Source organism: Bemisia tabaci, chromosome 3 (assembly GCF_918797505.1).
Source record: "Bemisia tabaci chromosome 3, PGI_BMITA_v3".
In the NCBI taxonomy this organism is placed as follows: Eukaryota; Metazoa; Arthropoda; class Insecta; order Hemiptera; family Aleyrodidae; genus Bemisia; species Bemisia tabaci.
The window spans coordinates 51,227,906-51,249,192 of record NC_092795.1 but is presented as its reverse complement, the minus strand read 5'-3'; the positions used below and the strand labels follow the sequence as shown (position 1 = coordinate 51,249,192).

The 21,287-nt window shown below is 39.1% G+C and overlaps 1 protein-coding gene across 7 annotated transcripts; it reads left to right on the top strand.

The window, feature by feature from the left end:
• Positions 1-23: 23 nt before the first annotated feature.
• Positions 24-21,265, top strand: LOC109036259 (protein D3). 7 transcript variants are annotated; one of them, XM_072298544.1, is made up of 8 exons: positions 24-142; positions 7,262-7,506; positions 7,980-8,109; positions 13,052-13,213; positions 13,928-14,006; positions 14,681-16,144; positions 19,039-19,114; positions 19,860-21,265. In XM_072298544.1, exons 1-6 carry the CDS (start codon positions 94-96, stop codon positions 14,796-14,798), a joined length of 783 nt encoding a protein of 260 aa, XP_072154645.1. In that variant the 5' UTR covers positions 24-93; the 3' UTR covers positions 14,799-16,144; positions 19,039-19,114; positions 19,860-21,265. The 7 variants fall into 7 exon arrangements, with proteins under 7 accessions (XP_072154645.1, XP_072154648.1, XP_072154643.1 ...); XM_072298542.1 differs by lacking the exon at positions 24-142 and adding an exon at positions 182-1,595; XM_072298543.1 differs by lacking the exon at positions 24-142 and adding an exon at positions 183-1,558.
• Positions 21,266-21,287: the final 22 nt, after the last annotated feature.

Here is a 21,287-nt window from a genome sequence, read left to right as displayed (position 1 = left end):
TTATCATTGTAGAATTGTACGTTTATAAATACACATGAATCCGATAGATGCGTGTTTGATGCAGTGCTTAATTTTTGATGTTGCATTTCGAAAATGCTGCCCTTGGTATGGAAACAATTGAACATCGTCGCAACGGGCCGAGGTAATTTACAAAAAAAAAAAGTAACCTGTAAACATGGCCGGAGGATTAAGAAGTAGAGGAAGGCACATCAACACCACCCCTACCGTAGAGGATCCTACTCATTGATCTTCTGCTGACATAAAAAGTATCATGGTAATATGGCCGGAGGAGCAAGAAAAAGAGGGAAGCGACACGTCAATACCACTCCCCCTGCCCCTTCCCCCGGATTCTTGGTTCTAATGTGACATGGTGCCAAAACCCTCTTTTCAGCTATAGTACATCATATTAAACTTCAAGATCAACTCTAGTATTTTGACATGGTGCCCTCGCATATCGGACAACTTGAGTGAATTCTTCCAAGAACTCAAATTATATTTTTCTGTTGAGTGAGCAACTTTTCGGGGTGTTGATAAGTAATCTCGTCACGAATTTATTGTTTTAAACTATATATTCTATTATTTGCTTCAAAATACAAAGCTGAACATGTCTTTACTTACAGGAGTAAGGAAAAGCGAAGACGATAGATGACTAGGATTTTGAGCCTGTAGCAAGCTTTCGCTTACTTTATTCAGAGAAATAGACGATGCTGCGTTTCTTCGTCCAAGTAAAGGCTTACAAGAGATCACATATAGAATAAATACACATGAGAAGCACGTGCCGACATTTAGTAAATTGTTTACAGAAAAATTCCATCTACAATTCAAGTATTCGAATCTTGGAATCTCCGAACTTAATGTTAAATCACCTTATTATAGCGTCTTTAAGGTCCTATTACAGCATGCTATAATATGCTGGCTCTTCTCTTAATTCATGTTCCCCTTTTAAATGATGAGTTTTTCGTGTTAGATTTGAGACTGCCTGCTACTTTCTATGACAACAGGGGAAATAAGTATGTAAGTATGTCATAAGATAGCATTTTATGCTCCATTATCTTTGAGAACCGAACAACTATTGTCAATGGTCAAGTCCTGCTTAATATACATATGAGCAACAGGACATACTATTATTCTTGCGTATTATTTAGTCTCTGGCTTTGTCAAGGAATAAAAATCATTTACAGGCTACAAAAAACACTCGGAGAAGGCAGCAACAGTAAGATTGTTGGCAGTAAACTTTTCTCTAAACATATCTGAACCTTACCTTACTTCTAAAGAACTAGCGAAATCATTCATATTCCTACCTCTTACGTAGTGTTAAAAGCGAAGTAAAGTATTTTGTTGTGTTTTATCTGATTAAAAGAGATCGAGATAAAATAAAACACCACATCCTTGATCTTATCAATACCCAATTTTTTAGAAAATCAAATGAAGAAGGAATAGTAAACAAACACAGTCACGTTGTGATTAAGACATGAGGTTATGCGTAGTCGATTGTATTGTTCTGCTGTTTTCGGCTCTAGGGCCGAATATTGTCCGAGGAAACAAGTTCAGCTCATCAGTAGGTGTTGCGTTTCTGTGGAAAAGCGCCGTAAAAAGTTGGTTCCAGCTCTGTGATTATTTATTTATTCTATCTACACAATGTGGTAGATACGATATGCTTCTCTCGTTAATAATTTCTGATCTAGCGATTTGCCATCACGAGGCTCCTCCTACGGAACAGCTCTCCTCATCATGAGTACAATACAGTCCACACAATAATCCTCTAGCTGAGAGTATTTCCTGATGAATAAAACAAGTGGGGAAAACTCTAATTCGTTCAACTTTTTTTTTCGACTTTTAATCTTTAACTAGCTGAATGGCAAAGAAGCGAGAAAGCTTTGATACGTTCGTATTAGAGAGACGATCGGTTGTTTTCTACGTAGGCGTGTTTTTAAGGTCCCGAGGAAGATGAGCAACATTGAGTGAAAGATCACCAAAATTTTAACCATCAATTTTGAGATTAGCACACTACCGTTCAAAAGAGAAATTATAGAAAAACGATTATCGTCCTCCGCTCTAATAAAGGTTTAACAGATAAATCTATTCTAAATATGTGAGGCCCCTATCCACCATCTTGTTAATGAGCCGGTATGCCATTTGAGGGCACTGTCACTAATATACTATTATCACACAGGCAGGAAGGCCAGTCGAAATCAAACAAGCAGTTCCAACGCCCAAGCGTTGAAGGGCGCTTCTTTGACAAAGCATATTACTACCAACTTATGTACCCGAAGGCTGACGAAGATGGAATTTGAAGTGGGATTCTTTAGCAACAAAACCCTTCAAAACTACAGATCGACCGCGAAGATCTGAAACTTTCCACAAGCACTTTGTGACGAATGTAAGTTGGTGGTGAATGGAAACATAAAGGATCCACTGTAAATCAGACGACGGGAAAGAGCGGCGGAACCTCTAAAGCTGGTGCGTCAACGCGATCTAGCGGACAGCGGCGTCGCGACGCCGCGAGGTAGGGCGCGCAGGTCGCGGGGGAGCGGGGCCGCGTGAAGAGGAGTTCAGCCAGGGGGAGGGGAAGCGCGGGTCGCGGGGAAGAGAGGGACCGGCCGGCCGGCGGTGACATCGGCCATGGATGAAAATATAGGCAGCGCTAATGTCTCCGCTAACTGGAGTTGGGGGTCCTTATTCATTCTCATGGTCCATGACATAACCTTAAACCTTCCGCTCAATGCCGCAAACAGCTGACGTGTCGATGCTGCGCCAATAAAATGAACCAATCACAAAGTAGCACAGTAATACGTCACTAAAATGAAGAGATCACGTGACTGTTCGTAATATTTTCAAATCGATCTGAAAGTACTGCCTCGGATATAAGTATTTAAAGCATAAGGAGGCCCTAAAATACTTTAACCAGGTAATACGTTCGTGCGAGATTGTTATGCTTAAAAGCAAAACATTTCACGAAAACTTTTACGAATACCAGATGCAGAAAAAAATCAAATTTTCCCGGGTGTACCAGAATGGCGTCATTACCCATAAGGCAAAAGGGCATGTAGTATAGTACATGTTACATCGGGGGAGTCGAACGGTTGGAAAGGGCGCATCTGGTACCCAGAAGCGCCCAAAAGCGCTCCCCATAGGCTGAGCGCTTGAAAGATCGCGGTAGAGCAGTTGACGCGACTTGGAACGTGAGCTTCCATTTGTCAGATATTGTTGTTTTTATCATTAAAGTTTAATAATGTTCAATTTTTTATTGATATTTTTTTCATTTCCACCTATTTATATGCGCCAGCAGTCTGGGGTATCAAAGTTACCCGGTCCTCGGCTTTGGAAGGCGTTATCAACGCTGTCTTACTTTTCTGACGCTGCGTTTAAGTCTCTAGACCTATGTCAATCAATTTTGTGGAATATCCTTCTGGAAGTTTCTGAATCTGAACATGATCATACCGTTTTGACTCTATTATTCTCTCCTCGGTTTTTATCCAAAATACTACCTCGTCTAACGAGGGAGTGTCTCCCCTCCCCCCTGCAGGGACCAGTCTTTTGGACAGGAATAAACGGGTGTTAGACTTTTTGGTGTCGATTAAGATTTACATTTTCGTACTTTCTAGTTTTGATAAAATAATTTCACAATTGTGACAGGAGCCTCGAGTTTGAAAATCAAGACCTCCCCCCCCCTCTAATCCCTCTCCCCCCTCTAAATAATTAAGGCGGGGGGGACTTCGGAATGATGAAATTTGGATTTCCTGGGGTCACTCCATCATTCGGCTCAGCAGTTTTTGATTTTATTCGACCTATGATAATCTAGCGAAAGGCCTGGTAAGTATGGTCTCATACATTGTATGAGAATGACAGCTTGCCACTTGTTATTTGATATGTATCGCAAAATATGGTTGAATACAAGCGCTCCCCATAGGCTGAGCGCTTGAAAGATCACGTAGACAATTGACGCGACTTGGAACGTGAGCTTCCATTTGTCAGATATTGTTGTTTTTATCATCTAAAGTTTAATAATGTTCAATTTTTTATTGATATTTTTTTCATTTCCACCTATTATATGCGCCAGCAGTCTGGGGTATCAAAGTTACCCGGTCCTCGGCTTTGGAAGGCGTTATCAACGCTGTCTTACTTTTCTGACGCTGCGTTTAAGTCTCTAGACCTATGTCAATCAATTTTGTGGAATATCCTTCTGGAAGTTTCTGAATCTGAACATGATCACGCCGTTTTGACTCTATTATTCTCTCCTCGGTTTTTATCCAAAATACTACCTTGTCTAACGAGGGAGTGTCTCCCCCCCCCCCTCCCCCTGCAGGGACCAGTCTTTTGGACAGGAATAAACGCACTCAAAAAAAGCTCCGGCCGTGGAGGCCAGGAGCAGCGGACCTGGAGCACGGACTGGATGGGCTATATGGCACTACCGTTCGCCTACGCGCCTGACGGCCGGAGTGCTACGTGCGGGGACGATGCGGATTGCTACGGACATGAAAACCGTAAGTCGCGGCCTCGAGCGGCATAGGCAGCTTGCGCTCTCCGCGCTACTTACGGGCTGGACGGCCGGAGCTCTGCGCGCCGACGCTGTCCGCGACGTGGTGGATTTTTTCGGAACTACAGCTGAAAATTCACCATTAAAGTACATAGAAAAGAAAAACTTTCCAGCAAAGTTTTAAACATTGAGTGAATTATCTTGTGTCAATTTCTGAACAAGATTTTTTTTCTTTCCTTCTTTTTAAAATAGGTATATATTTCTTTGTTGATAGTTCATAACAATTTAGTTTCAGGAAAGTTATGGATAATTCACTGTCTAAGAAAGAAAAAGAGCATATGAACGTTAGCTTGTTGATCATGTTTCAGATATCAAGAGAGATTTGAACTCATTGGCTGATAGTTCAGCAAGTCAATTTGAGAAAAGAGATGAATCTTAGAGAAGAGATGATGCTTATTGAGAAAGAAAATCAGCATATGAATGTTAGCTTATTCATCGTGTAGAGATATCAAGAGAAATTTTCAAAAACCTAACTTTAATGTTGCGAGCCTTCCTAGAAATAAATAAAGCACTGGGGAAGCACTGGAAGGAACAAATGTAGATAGATCAAAAATTCTTGCTACCTATTTTAAATGTAGAACAGACTGCCCAAGGTATGATAAATTGCTAAAACTCATTGCAGCGAAAAATGTAAATTGAAAAATCATTTTTATCACTTGGCAGCCCGTTCTCAATAAATGTAATTACTTTCACTCAATGAGAATTCAGCATTTGTCAAAAACAAAACCTGGTTCATCCCTCAATAAAAAATACGAATGCAAAGTAGGAAATCACCTAAATGATTAACAAAGGAAAACCACAGGCGTAGTTCTGGGTACTTACAGATTTTTACTCCTTAAGACTAGAAGAGCTTCAGAATCTTGAAAATGAGGTTGAGAATATTTCAAAGTGTAAATTCAGTAGTAAAAGTTGACAAAACTTCAAGATATAACTCTCCGCAATAACTACCGGATACAATTTCCACAAAATATTAGCGAAGAAATATACCACCGAAAATTGTCACACTTGTTAAAATTGTAGATCTTCCCTTCAGCAAACTGAAGCGCGATTCACACAAAATGTTACCACTATTACAGTACACTGAGCTCCCTAGAATTGGGATATGGAATTAGAGAGATTATTCACAGCAACAATGTTTGCACTGGCTCTTATCGGATAATCAACGCAGGCAAGATTGGCTTATAGCTTCCGCTGGCGGACAGCTATTTTGGCAACAGAGAAGGGAGGTGTTGGATGTCGGAGAGTGAAATACTACCTACTCTCAATTGAAAACATTTAAGTATAAGCCAGAGATTAGATTGAAATGGAATAAAAAATCAATCCGATCTTATGAGCAAGCAAAGGTGGCACAATGAAGTTGCAATCGGTAAATAGACATTCTCGTGTCTACATTATCAGTATTTTAGTGTGGCGGTAATTTACTCTGTGGGAAGATGCGTGGCAGGTAATTGATTGCTTTTCTTTGATTTAAGTTCTTTCCCTTAGTAGGGGGAAAATAAGTGAATTGCAAACGAACTTACAGGAGGAGAGGATATGAGCTCAGTGCGTAGGTAAAACTGACAATTTTCACTTAACTCTCGTCGCATTTCCGAAAGTATTTGACAAGCGTTATCACACAGAACTTCAGAATCAATCGTGCACCGCACAGAATCAAGAAAATATATCGAAAACCTCCAAAATTAAACGAAAAACGAACACACGTAATGAGCAATGACCAACAATGACAAGCAATTTACTAGATTCTAACCTCAATAAACAACGCTGAGTGGTGGCTGCGATCGCTCCCGAAAATGTTCAAGGGTGGCGGCAACTTTAAATTCACGCACTGAATAACATTGACGTAAAATATTATAATTTTCTGCGAATATACACGTAGCCGTCTCAATTTTAATCTGATGGTGACGCCATTTTCCGAAAACTGAATCTCACCTCACTGCCAACGGCCGTGGAAGCGGTTATGGTTCCGATCCTGAAACCCGTAACTTACGCTCGGCTCCTAGCCGGTCTTACGGCCACGAAGGCCGCGCGCGCTCCACGGGACATCGGCCGCGGCGTCCGGTACCAGCTGGCTGGCGGCGCGTTAACACCGGGATCACCAGTGTCCAGAGCAACCGGGTCACAGGGCCGTAGTTTTTTTTTTGAGTGCGGGTGTTGGACTTTTTGGTGTCGATTAAGATTTACATTTTCGTACTTTCTAGTTTTGATAAAATAATTTCACAATTGTGACAGGAGCCTCGAGCTTCAAAATCAACCCCCCCCCCCTCTAATTCCTCTCCCCCCTCTAAATAATCAAGGCGGGGGAACTTCAGAATGATGAAATTTGGATTTCCTGGGGTCACTCCATCATTCGGCTCAGCAGTTTTTGATTTTGTTCGACCTATGATAATCGAACGAAAGGCCTGGTAAGGATGGTCTCATACATTGTATGAGAATGACAGCTTGCCACTTGTTATTTGATATGTATCGCAAAATATGGTTGAATACACTCATAACTGCCGAAACTTTCCAAGCTTTCTTTAAAAAAAGTGTGTACCTGTTTCTTTATAGACCACCACACGTTAATGCCTTAAGGTTTTTTTGTTGCTATAACAGTGGTACAAGCTTTTTAAAAAAACATGTTTACGTGAGAGTTTTTTAAATATAAAATCTAAAGTAAACTAATCCTTTCCACTATCAAAATATTGATTCAAATGAACCCATATCTTTTTTTATTTCTCTTTTCAGCGACCATGGACCGCTGTTTTGTGAAAAATATGCATGACTTCTCATCCACTTTTCAAGCTTCATTACTTTGGATAAATTGGTTCAATTTTGTAATGAGTATGAGCACAACAATGGATAGTGATATTCTGAGTCCTTTTGATTCAGACTATGAGATAAAACGGACTCCAAAAGAAATAAAAGATGCCTTAATAAAACACAAGATCATTCCTGACGTTTTAGATAAGGCACCAAATGAAACGATTTATGTGAGTAATTGTGGATATTCAATCGAAAATTTATAAACAAACATCATGCATAATTATAATCACAAATTTGCATCAACTCCTCAAACTGGCTTAACTTCATCTACTTCAATGTCTAACTTTCCAATGTCTAAGTTTCCACGTTTCACTGACAATGGTGCTAAGTTGGTCTAATTCATGTAAATTTGCAACATCAAATTGATACACACCCGCTAGCAATATTAACAGGAATTAAAGCGAGCATTTTGTTCGGTATCCGTATGTTTGTCTCACTCCTAATTAAACTATTTTGATCGAAGGAAAATCTTTAGAATAAAAAGGGCATCACAATATTCAGGTATCTTTATTTAGCAAGGTAATAGCGCTTTAAATAGGAGGAGCTCTAAAGACTGAATGTTTGGATGGTAGTTCCCTTATATGGAATTTCGATGTACTTAATAAAGTAATTGTTTCTTTTGAAAAATTTCATCACCAAGGTAGAATGGATAGACGGCCCATGCGCTGAGTTTGGAAACGAAATTATCGCACTTCATGAAATAGAAAACCAACCACTTTGGGTTAACAACAAGAACTTTCTGAAGCGGCTGAATACAATAATGATGATCGGTAATTAGAGTTCATCTCTTTTTTATATTTATAAATTGGATCTTCGAATTTTTCGGAGACTCTAAATTTCATGTTCCTTGAGCTCCTCGGGGTCGATTACATGGGAAACCGTCTTTTTCTGGAGAATCGACGTCAATTTTGCAACCAAAGAGGAATCCTGAGAAATTTTTGGCGGGGGCGAGGCCCCCTTCCTCAGGGGATTACTTTCTGCCGTTCAGGGGCGTCTATTAGAACTCTCAGGAGTCACTTAAGATGTAAATGTGTTCTGCTCCTCAAATTGGATGCAATCAATTTGCGATTCGGAAAGGAGCCCCGATTTTTAAAATTGGGCCCCCCCGTTTACTCCCCAAGGGGGGCTAGAGGAGCTTCGGGACCATGAAATTTGGATTTCTCGAGGTCGATTACCTGCGAAACCGTCTTTTTCTGGAGAATTTGCGTCAATTTTGAGACCAAAGAGAAATCATGGAGGGGGGTACTGTCTCCCTCTTTAGGGGGTCATTTTTGGGCCTTGGATGGTCCGATTTTGGATTTTTAGGGGTCAATTCCACGTGAAATTTTCCGTGCTTTTCAATTCTGATGCGATCTATCCGCAATTCGGTCGAGAACCGTGACTTTTAGCATCGTGACCCCCCCTTTACCCCCCAAGGGGGGTGGGGGGGTTTCGGGACCACGAAATTCGGATTCCTTGGGGTCACTTCCCTATTCAACCCCGCGGTTTCCGACTTCGTACGACCTATACCAACCGAGAAAAAGGCCTGGTACGGGTGGTCTGAAACACCCTGTATTTTATGATTATCAAAATCACTCACTTGAAAAAGGAGAAAAATGATCGAAAAAATACACGAACACTCAACCTATTTATGAATGCGTTCTATAACAAGAAGAAGAAGAAGAAAAATAAAAATATTACAAACAAAAACAAAACAAGCGGGAAAGCTCTAATACGTGGGTATTAGAGAAGCGCTCAGCGGTGAGCGCAATTTTAATGAGTCCCAGATTTAATTTACTACCTATTAACTGAGTATGTTAAAATTTGCAATAATTAAAACATCTAAAATTGTGCTTCCTCCCCCCCCCCCCCGAAAAAAAATCCAAGATCCATAAGAAAAATAATGATCCATTACTTAAGTACCGAAATATTAATACATAAAAAATCCTCGATTTCTCATAAAAACAGAGAAAACTATTACGGCTCCAAAAAAATAACTTTTCTAGATCATTTGAAGAAAATGTATCAAAGATGAACGTATCACTTAACGAGGCCAAATTAATTGTTTTAATGATGCCCTAATTGGACACGTAAAAAATATTATAGGTAAATAAATGAACGAAATATATATATTAATAGGTAAATGATGAGACAATAAACGAAATCAATCAACTGCAACTGATTGTGAGTACTGAAGGTAACTTTTCGCGAATCGAAGGCACCATGTGTCCGCTAGGTTGCAGCACACTACGCTAAAACCTTCTAATGACTCATGATCAGACACAACCTTTCCTATGTTTATTGTTTATGCTCTATGATACTCTGTCTTCGTGATAACAGGATTTCATACAATACAATAATCCAATACGTAATTACGTAAATAGAGAAAGAGAATTCTTGCAATACCAGAATTATAACCAGGGTAAACGGAATTTACATTCATTTTTTCCTCCTCATATTATGTTGAGCCATAGTGAAAAATCTTTCCCACTTTCCTTCCGCAGTTTTCCTTCTGACAGCAAATTGTTAATCATGTTCTCCTGAAATCCTTGCTTTCATTTAGTAGATTCGGAATTTCTCATAAATTTTAGGAATTTAAATGCGTTTACAGAAATTTCTGGCCAACCAAAGGCAGAAGTTGCCTCTACGCCTTAATTTATGAAGGTAACTTACGTTCTGTGTAATTAATAAACCATGCTGGCCCAAATATCTGAAACCCTCTACTGTGATAACATTCGAATCAGTCACTGTTACAGGGACAGTAATATCTTCAATGTAATCTATAGGGATATTGTAGGTATAGGTATATCGTAACAAGTCAACAGTGAAACTAGCAGACCATGTATCTCGTTTGCGGTGCTTAAAAATCTCCGCTCCCATTTTATTCTTTTGACAGAGAACAAATCATTTTTCCTCCTTGGTTTTCACAGAGTTTTCTTTGCACAGAGAAGAAAAATTGCAGAAGTTTTTATAAATTGATGTTGGTTGGTTTTCCGTGTAAAGAAGAAAGTATGAAAGGAAGTCTACAACGTCGCAAACCGAGATACGGGGTCTGGTAATTCCACCGTCCAACTGTATTTTACAGAAATTACATTGTGAGTATGGAGCTGATCACTAGAATTACTATGCATAGATATGTACCTAGGATAAGGGTGGTTGCAACAGTATTTGTCATGAATGGTCCATGACACCTGCAGAAAAGATCGGTGGTTCCTGAGTGATGATAAGAGGACTCGTAGGTTTCGTTGAAACGCATGATTCTCATATGTATCTGTAGAGGTATAGAGTTTTGGCCTGCTGAGGAGTTGAGTAAATTAGGAGCCATTGCTCATAAGCTGATAAAGTTAGGAGGAAACACGATGAAACTGTAGAACTTTTGATACTTTGAGAATGTAAACAAAGACTCAACCTCAAAAATCTTTCACAATAATATTGTGTACTCAATTTCCAAAAACTCTATGGTTCATGAATTTTTTAATCAAAGGTAAGTAAAAGTTCTCCAACTGGATGAGAGATGGCCGTAGTGATCATTCGACGAAATTCTCTCTGAGCCATTTTACCTATTCATGGAATCAAGTAAATGTAGGTCCCCGTTTATTAGACGATGCGACGCATGAAAAAATGCCAGGCGAAAGCAGTATCTTTTGTTATTGTAAGTCATAAAATCAGGTTGTAGGTAAGAAAACTTCCTCACACATGGAGGTGATGTAACTTTCAACCTCATCTCCTACATAGTCTGGTGGAACACTTATTATCGTCTTACGGTAAGTAATGGAGAAACCTTGTTTTATCGTCTCAAAGCGAGTCCTTAAGGAAGGTTATTTACCTTCTTTACTGAAAAGTAGACAACGGGCCAGTTGAAATTTTGCTCTCATTGAGCGTTCAAATGCCTGTGTTAGGTCTGCGGAGATAACACATAAGGTGTCTTGCAATGAATCTGACGGAACCAAATTCACCAGAGAGTGAATGAGTAAATGAGTCATGAAACCTAGAATTTTTAGTACAAATAAGAGGCTAACACATACCTTTGTTATGGAGCAATATGAGAGGTAGAATGTAGCGGTTTCAGAGTAGAGTGTTATAAGGAAGATTTATGAAACTGTCGGTGCCGCAAAAAATCTTAGACTTTGAAAGTACACAATTTTCTGCTACTTCAGATATCTCAGATTTTTTGACACCTAGTTAAACTCAATAATTAGAAGTTGTGAACTGACAGGGATGTGATGACGACATCGCTTTGAGAATGACAGATATTCTATGATCAAGGATACACTCGAGTGGTCCTTTTCATAATTTGCAGCGATGAGGTGGTGACAATTACGAAGGTACAAATCCCTGCGCTTGAGCTGCGCAAAATGCTCCAGTCGTTTATCTATGCTATTCAGCATAAAAATGCAAACCGTGTTGTAATTGGTGCTTGAGAACAACTGTGGTACACTAGTATAATGAAGCATTTTGCATGTATCGCAAATGGCAGATCTCCTACCTGACATACTTTAATTAACCCAAAAACACTAAAACAGTCTCTGAGGTAGCATGATAATTGGTCAAATAATTTCACAGCATTATACTTCAGAAACTTTCACAAACTTCACGAGGTGGGCAGAACGAGTCTGAAGACAAGACACATACGTTGAATAATTCCAAAATATTATGCTTCAAATTTCAGACAATTTCACAATCTTAAATTTCACAACACAATCTTAAACGAGGCGGATGGATTATGGAATTAATTATGGATGGAGGGAGATGGACGAAATATGAAAACACAAAGGAGTAAGCGAGACGCGAGAAGCAAATACGGGAGAGTAGTGTCATCTGAATCTGAATCGCGGCTATGTACCTACAGAAAATGAACATTGATCTTATTAAGCCAGAAGAGGGCCAAAGACGCCAAAACTCATGAACCAATCAGAGAAGGGCAAAAGGATGGCAATACTCTCCAGTACCTAAGTCAAAGACACATAACCTAGATGTAGGCGAATTCTACTAAGGTCTCCGAATAAGGTTATCACCGGTGGAAAAGTTTTCGGAAATCAGAACGCGAATCTTGAACTTTCGAAAGTAATTATAGGATAACTATAAACCGCATAGCGAAGAGAGTTTTAGGACTGTTATTTATTTCTCACGCTAATTTGCATTTAATCGTATTCACAGAGGCATAATGAGGTAATCAAAAAAAAAAAAAGTAAAAATGGCGTTTCGTGCATCGATGAGTTGGTGCGCCATTTGATCGCTTGAGCCCCCTACTATACTAGAGCTCTAGTGGCAAATCGAAATCAAAAAGCGCCGCCTATCGGCTGAGCGCTTAAAAGACATCTGTCTTCCTTGGTTTTTAGTGTCCCAAACCCTCTACCACATTTATTTTACTGCAGAAAAACCAATCATGTTCAATTTGTAACATTTTGCTTGCCTTTTTTTTCCTTCTCTTTTTTTCTTCCTCCTCCTCTGATTCTCCTTCTCAATTCCTGCCATTCAAATTTCCCGTAACCAGTGGAAAATAAAAACTGTAGTATATTAGTTAGGAGTTGATTTCAGTAATTTTTGAAGCAAAAATTGTGTTCTATGTTAAGTTCTGATTAAGAACCATGTATTAGAATGCTGGAATTCGTACCTTGTCTAGTGGTCCTAAATTTTTACCTAAAAACATTTGTCTCATTCTCGTGTTGGCCTGCATTAAATCCTTTTAATTATATCTGTCATCGTGGCTGGCTTTTTTGTTCTTTTTTATAGGGCCAGATGAGCCATCACCTCAAAATCGTTCCTCCAGTTTCTTTCTGTATTGGCTTGTCACTAATATCCCTCCACATGATTATGATAATGTACCGGCAACAGCCCATGCTATGGGAGAAAAGTTGGTGGAATACAGAGAACCAATGCCCCCGCGAGGAACAGGTACTAGATCTCAACATAAATATCAATGTGGCATTTTCAAAGCAGGAAAATCAGTAAGCAGAATGGGAGAGAGAGGGTGAAAGGGGAAGAGAGGGTGAAAGGGGAAGAGAGGGAGGGGTCAGAAGGAGGGGAGGGGGAGGGGGGCTGAAGAGATAATCCATTCATTTTAAAAGATGCCCTTAACTATTAAACCGTATTTTTTACAGGGTGTCCGGAAGTTAACGTACTTAACTTCTAGGGTCGATTTTTCGGCTCAAAATATATGACTATTTTTTCCTAAACACATATGCCCGAAAACGCTTCTAAAGTGAGCCATGCGCAAGCGCATCCAAAGTTGCCATTTTTTTTGCACCCAATTTTCCAGGAATGCGTCATTTCGACGCAACAGAGCTTCGAAAAAGTTTCAAATTTCCGAAGCTCCTTGCTGAGTAGGCAATTTTTACAGCAGGGGGTTAAGGAATTGCCTACGGAGCAAGGGGCTACAAAACTCTGAAGGATGAATCCGTCGCGACAGCTTCGGGATTTCCGAAGCCTCGAATATTTCCGAAGAAAATATTTAATCATTCTTTAGAGCTTGATTTTATGTCCCCTGCTTGAATTCGAAAACAGCGCAACAAACCCCATTGTGCCAAAATATAGGAACGCAAATGATATTACGATAATTTAGAATTTTGTTGAGAGATAATCAAATTTCTATGTCCTTCTGTTACGCAGGGCTACACCGATACGTGTTTCTTGCTTTTTCACAAGGCAACAGAACTATCAACGTCACTATGCCAAAACTGGAGCATTGGTAATTCACATTATTCTTTATCCGAAGTAGCAATAAAAATATCTAGCTCCAGCTAAAGACGTGTATTTGATACATGTGCCGCGAGTAGCGACGGCTCTTTTTACGGAGTGTTCCCCAAGTACTTGATGCACCATCGACCGATTTGATCGCACGTTCTTACGCGCAATATATTGGGTCCAACCAGAGTTGGTTTTTGATCTAGTATTCTCGAATTCAGTCAATTTAGTGGACCATGAACTGAGGGAAATTCCCAAATGGGCCAGTAGGAATTTACGATATAAATCATCTACAAAAAAAAAACTCTATTTGAAACGACCAGAATTCGTGCCTCTCCGCAAGCTGGGAAGAGTCGGATGAGATAAAAAAGTTTTAGAAAAACAAAAAACTGAATACAATTTCTTCTAAGTTAATCAGTAATTTCCAAAAATATTAATACAAGCAACAGGAGGAAATGACTTCATTACAACCCGCAGACTTTTTTAAAACACCTCGATAAAGGAACACTTAGTTAATTCTATTGTACCTTAGATGCGGTTTGTACGCAATTCGTTGCCTCGACTCTATCAATAAAATTTTCGTCAACCCATTCGAAAAATTATCTTACAATAATTGACAGTAACCACACATTTGAACGGGTTGTAGCATCTTTCACGATTTTTTTCTTTTGCTTTCAGTAATGTTACGCAGCGATTAAATTTCAACCTCAAAAAATTTGTGAAGCGGTATGATCTCGGGGAACCGTTTGCTGTTAATTTCTTCCTTACCCAGTGGCATCGGCCCATTTACTTGTAATCTACCGATGAGCCTACCTCCGAACCAACCACTTTTGTCGTGAGACTGATTCTTTATAAGAAAAAATGACCTTCGACGTCTAAAAACAATTTTTTTTTTTTTTTTATTTATTTTTTGTAATTACACATATTGGATTACAACTTATATTACTAGACCTTACGAGTCTTTACAAATTTTTCTTTAAGCCTAATACAATAAAATAGAAGTAAACACCGCTTTATGGATTACATTAATGAGTAAAATCCAGAATCCTAGAATAACACTTAGTGGGTCCGTACTGCATTCTAAGGAGGTCATGCATGTTACAATGTAATGTTATCAGCCATGGAAGAGTAATAATGCACACTGAATCTGCACTGTAATACGATTATGACGTTAAAATTGAACAAGGATTTTGCATAATTTGTATTCAAGGCTTGAAATGACGAAAAATATTTTTTTAAACAAAAGAGGAAATTTTATTTTTACAGTATGACATTGTACGGGGTGCCTTTTGTTTCCCTCCTTGCAATGGTTCTGCAATAAATAATTAGATTATTCAAGAAAACTTTTCCTTAATTCTTTTACTTCTTACACGAACAGTCCCACCTGATTTTTCTGAAAAATGCTCTAGGATCACTATATTTTGAGCTCACTTTACAAGTATAACTACAGCTTATTCTTTTTCCTATTTATTACACGAAATGGTGTCAAAACAGAGGAAACCCCCAGATCCATAAATGATGTTTTCCCAGCGAATTATGGTGACGAATGGTTGCCATTACATCACAGAAACAAAATAACAGCTTCGCACACAGAATACTCTTTTATTTATTTAAGTGAACTTCATGATTGAAGAAAGGTACAGGACTATATACATCTCGGTCGAAAGTGGAACTGTACATATCAGTGACACGAGGCTGGTGAGAGAGAACACAGATCAATGAACAATCTTGATTTTTTAATGAGGTGACGTAATACACCGTAAAACTACAACCCTGGCCTTGGAAAAATGTTACGGACAAATTTTGGATGTAACATAAAATATGAATAAAATTAAAAGTTTACGGCTTTAACCGAGAAATCCAAGACGTTTCAAGATCGGTACCATGTTTGAACTCAGTGTATCCTTCCATCCACAAAATCACTTTACGTTCCTGTAATTTTCATAAATCCCGACTACATAATAATTTAACTTACTAAGATCCCATGTTTTTCTTAGACCTTTAAAGATTCAGAGAAGTGTAAGTGAATAAAATAAAATAAAAACTGACTGCAAAAGCAAGATTGAAGTTATTATTTCACTGAACTTCGTGACTGATGAGTGGTAAAGGACTACACCCTGGGCTAAGAGGGACTACATAGCGGTGAGTACACGAGGCTGATGAGAGAGAACCAGTGGCGAGGCTTGAATAATCGATTATCGATATTTCCTCCATTTAAGACTATGGTTATGAATCTATTATTAATGTGTTCGTTGCGAGCACCCTGTTTATCGATCCTTTTCCATTGGTTTAAATGGCAGAGCACTCAATGTGTCGCAAAACATGCCACGCCACTGGAGAGAACACAGTAATAATCGGTCTTGATATTCTAATCAGGTGACGTAGTGTACCGTACCACTACAAATTAGTGAACATTTTTTAACATTAAAAATCAAAATCTGTACTCAAAAATGCATACATTCTATGTGAAGTTTGTGCCGTTGCATGGGCAATTGAATTCAGGGAATGGCATCCACACCAAATAAAAAAGAAATTTCAAAATATTGGACTTTTCGTGTGTTTTGTGCTAATTAAAAGGACCGATTTTAAAACACAAAGTAAGCAAGCCACAGCTTTAGGCGCGACATTTCAAGGCAGAGTCGGACTGGCTCGCATTTGAGGGCGTAGACCCTTGGCTGGTTAAAGGGGCGTGATGTGATATTTCCTAATGGGGCATCTCCTTCGTGGAGAAGGGTTCAGAAAGTTTTGGCAAAGCAGCACAAGTTTACGCTATTTTCAGGTTCAAAGTTTATTAATCGTACAGAGTAAAAATTGTAAAAGTGAACGTATTGAAGAGACCGACAGACTTCTGAAATTAAAGAGGACAAAAAAAATTAAAGCCACTAGACGCATCCAAGCACCATTATTTCCATAAGAACTGAAGCTGCGGTTTACACGAGCTTAAGACACGGGTCTAAAAATCCATCCTAAAAAAGAATCAGGCAAGAACCTGAAAAAAGAAGAAAGAACGAGTATCAACACAGCCGACGACAAGAAAGACGTATTCGGGCCTCATTTTTAACTTTTCTCCCGAATCTGAGCGACACTTCATTGGCATCATATTGCAGGGCATTGAAAACTCACGCTTCGCGTCATCGCGCCTTCAATTTTTCAGATGCAGCACGGACGTCCATCAAGTACGAATAGTTGTATCTCTGCGCCGTCGTTAAGGCGCATCCTTTCCCTCGCTTTATTTCCATATTGTGTTTGTTTGCGTTTGTCTTATTCGTAATGGTGCTTCAAGCACTACGTGAATAATACAGCCGAAGGTAGGAGAGATGTGTTCGGGCCTCTTTTTTAACTTTTCTCCCGAATCCGGGCGACATCTAATTCGCAGCATATTGCAGGGCATTGAGAACTCACGCTTCGCGTCATCGCGCCTTCAATTTTTCGGATGCAGCACGGACGTCCATCAAGTACGAATAGTTGTATCTCTGCGCCGTGTTAACGCGCATCCTTTCCCTCGCTTTATTTCCATGTTGTGTTTGTCTAATTTGTAATGTTGCTTTAAACTAGAGCAGAGCATTGCGAGTTCACGACTCACGCCATCGCTTCTTACATTTTTCGTATGCAATATGGACATCCATCTTGCGAGAATAGTTGTATCGCGTTTAAACTTTATATGTCTCTTACTTTTGAATTTCGAAATAAATTAAGGTTAAGTTTGCCCGAGATATGCTATGATATGTCCAAATCAATAGTCATTTTGAAAAGGAAGAAATATGTTTAAAGGTCTCTCAAGGGGTCTACAAAGTGTGCGTATGTCTAAAAATCGAACTGGCTATCGCTTCTACGGGAGTTACACATAGAGAATGAAGGAGGGGGATGATAAAGTATGTATGTCAACAAAAAGGTGACAATTTCACACAAAAGTGTTTACGCTTCAGAAAGTAGTTCTTGGACCTCTGTTCACCACTATGCGTAAAAGCACCTCTCTTCACTCCTAACTCTCTCTTCCTCCGTTCATTTAAGACATTTTCCGCATGTATTCTCGGTCGTAATTTTTTTCTCTCTTCTTATTTTGCTATCTGTCAGAGGGGCGCGTTTTTGTCGCGCCAAGGGGGCGTATCTGCCAATGGCAGATTGGCCTTATGGCCAGTCCGAGCCTGTTTCAAGGGGCTAGATTCTCACTTAAATATCAGAAGAGGAGTGTCAGCTTTAGATTTTAAGAGTTCATATCTCGCCTCGATACGTAGAAAAAGCATGTGCCAACTATTATGATTTGCGGAGGATACATCGACACGTAGCTTTATCAAATATGCGCTTAAAAATATATCAACTTAAGACATCGGACAAACTTAAGAAGCAAGGCCCCAGGAGGTGCTATGAAGCGACATGCATGGGTGTAATTAGGGATCTTCTCAAGTAAACCAATCATTGCAGATAAAAATGCATCATTTTCCATAGTAGATCGACTTGTGATACTTTTAAAAGAAAATCAACTTGATTTTGGCAAAATACATCAGATAGGTTCAACGTGTCAAATGTACTTACTCATAGGGTAATTTACTTAAGAACTTTGCTTATTTTTGAAACGGAATGCTTGTTTTTTGTATCTATATTACATGCTACTATAGGTCTTGATGAGCCGTCTCACATGACACCATCGCTTCGAGAGTATTTACACTGGTTGGTTGTCAACATACCTGGAAATGAAATTAAGAAAGGGCAGGAACTTGCTTCTTACAACGTACCAGCGCCCGCTGAGGATACAGGAAATGGAAATATGGACACACAACCAATTTATATCATCAAACCACCCCAAATGCAGTGGCTTTTAATCATACCAAACAACATACGACATCATAATTAAAATTTTATTTTATTTAAGACGTGCCCAACTGCCCACCCCGAGTCGTATACCTATAATGTATGGCAAAATTGATCAAACTTTTGAATCCAGAACTCTCCTGTAGTCCCAAATCACTATGCTCTCCTTAGGTTACTTGTAAATTGTTGACTTACCGTCTTAATTATATTTACCTCTTCATTTCCAGGTATCCATCGCCATGTAATTGTTGTGTATAAGCAACCCAAGAAATTGGCTTTCGATGAAAAACCGATTCAATCTTCGTAAGACATTTTTTAATATCTTTTTTTTTTGTTTTTACATATGACGGAAAGGCAACCTAGATTATAGAATAGATTTGTGTCCCCTGGAAAGTTTACAAGTTTGACAAAATTGCACAGAATATGAGGGCAGTTTTTGAAAAAATTGAGGTACCAATGAGTTCAAGTAAAACTAGTCTGAATGCATATTCTGTGAAAAATTCGCTCCCAAGTTCCAATGTTCAATCATCAAAAAGTCATGAGCTTACTTTCCGCCATAAGGCGCCATGTAATTTCGAAACTTCCAACACATATTTATCGAAATAGCAAAAACTGCACTTATGCGCCTTGTTCATCAGGCCCCTCATATAACAAAATAACCTCCACTTCATATTACTAAAAAACGGCTATAGTCTTATTAAAAAAAGGTGAAATGAGATGACCAGGATGGCCCACTACACAAAAAGAAAGTGAAGGGAGGATTTGTTTGAAACTTGTTTATCAGTGAAGCAAACTCTCCCAGCTGACTTTAGTGTTTTTGGCGTTGTGTTCGTACAATTTACGCGTGGCCTCACCAACAAAATCTGATGCCCTTAATGCAATTTACTCGAATTATTCAGGGCATAAGAAGGCTTGGATAAAGAAAACCGTGTTTCACTTCATCTTGTGCAGTAAAATTTTGCTTAGAGTTAGCTTCACTCAGTTAGGCATCTGATTTCTCGATGTATATGTACATATTTTTAAGAGGGAATATTTCTTTGTTGGACAGTTTTGCTGATGATCGGCGAGCTAACTTTTCAAATTGTCATTTTGCTGAGAAGTATCATTTCAGTGAATTTCAATCACCCGTTGCCATTAACTTTTTCCAAACTGAATGGACACGAAAGACAACGGTATCCTCCTCCCTGTCATCGACGAGTCACCCCACGACATTCACCAGCCAGGCAGCTGATAATTTACAAACCAAAAAGAATCGTGAATGAGAACGCTGCATAAAGTACTAAAAATTTCCATCGAATTTGATCAAAACAAAGAAAAGCTGCGTGATACATATGGCAAGTAAAATTCTCAGCAGAACGTGGGCGGATCTAGAGGAGGGAGGGGCGTAGGAGGCGAACCCCCCCCCCTCCCTCCCGTTCGCCCGAAAAAAACAGGAGGAAGAAAAAGAAAAGAAAGAGGAACAGAGGAAAGAAGAACAAAACACACTTGCATTCGGCTATTATTCATAACGAAATTGACTCAAACTGCATATTACAAAAAATGTCTTGGGGAAACCGGACCTCCCTTCCGTTCGAGGCGGATGGATCCGCCTATACAGCAGCATTTGAATTTTTCATACGTCTGGTCATTTCACCTTACAACTTTCTCTATTCGTTCGACAAACCAGCTGCATGAAAGAAAGGGTCAACTCATAATATGATCACTACTCTATTTTCTTTAATTTGGTGAGTTCCTTTTTGTAGAGACAAGAATTAGTGGTTGTGTAGTGAATTTCTTTCGCCGCTCGTTTTATTGTTTTGAAATTTTTAATGATCATGTATTAGAGCTTTTCGACGCGCTATTTAGCTCATCAGTCGTCAATTTCCGATTTATCAAGGGCAAAAGAATTTCAACGCACCATATTTAGGAGCCGATCATATAATACGTAACGCTAAATATCAGATTTTTCGACCCCTTCCTCTTTTTGTAAGTTAGTACTTTTGTAACCCCCTCCTTCTTTGTAACTTGAGTCTCTGTCCCTTGACATGTGAAAACAAAATGGCAAGACGCTCTTTTCGACCTAACCTCCCCCACATCCAGAGCGATACGTGTTTTATGAACTGCAGGCAAACTGCGTTTTTGAAGTATAGACAATCAGATAAGAATACTTGATCAGCGGGAGCTTCAAAATGAAGGAAAATAAATACCCCTAAAGCTATATAGAAGGTTGATTTTAGAGAAGAATTTTGACTATATGAAGGTGGCTTGTCCCTATGTGGTTTCTCATGCGACAAACAATCGTCAATTTTCATCTTCAAGGCGTAATAAATGAACTGGCGGGTTTAAACACCACTTTAAGGAAGAAAAAATAGCTATGTATATTTTGAACTGAGAAATCATTTGTAAAATAAATTGAATCAGAGCAGCATTAGAGCCATGCATCACAAGTTTTAAAATAAAGGATGTTTTAACTCATTGTGACTTAATTTCTTTATCA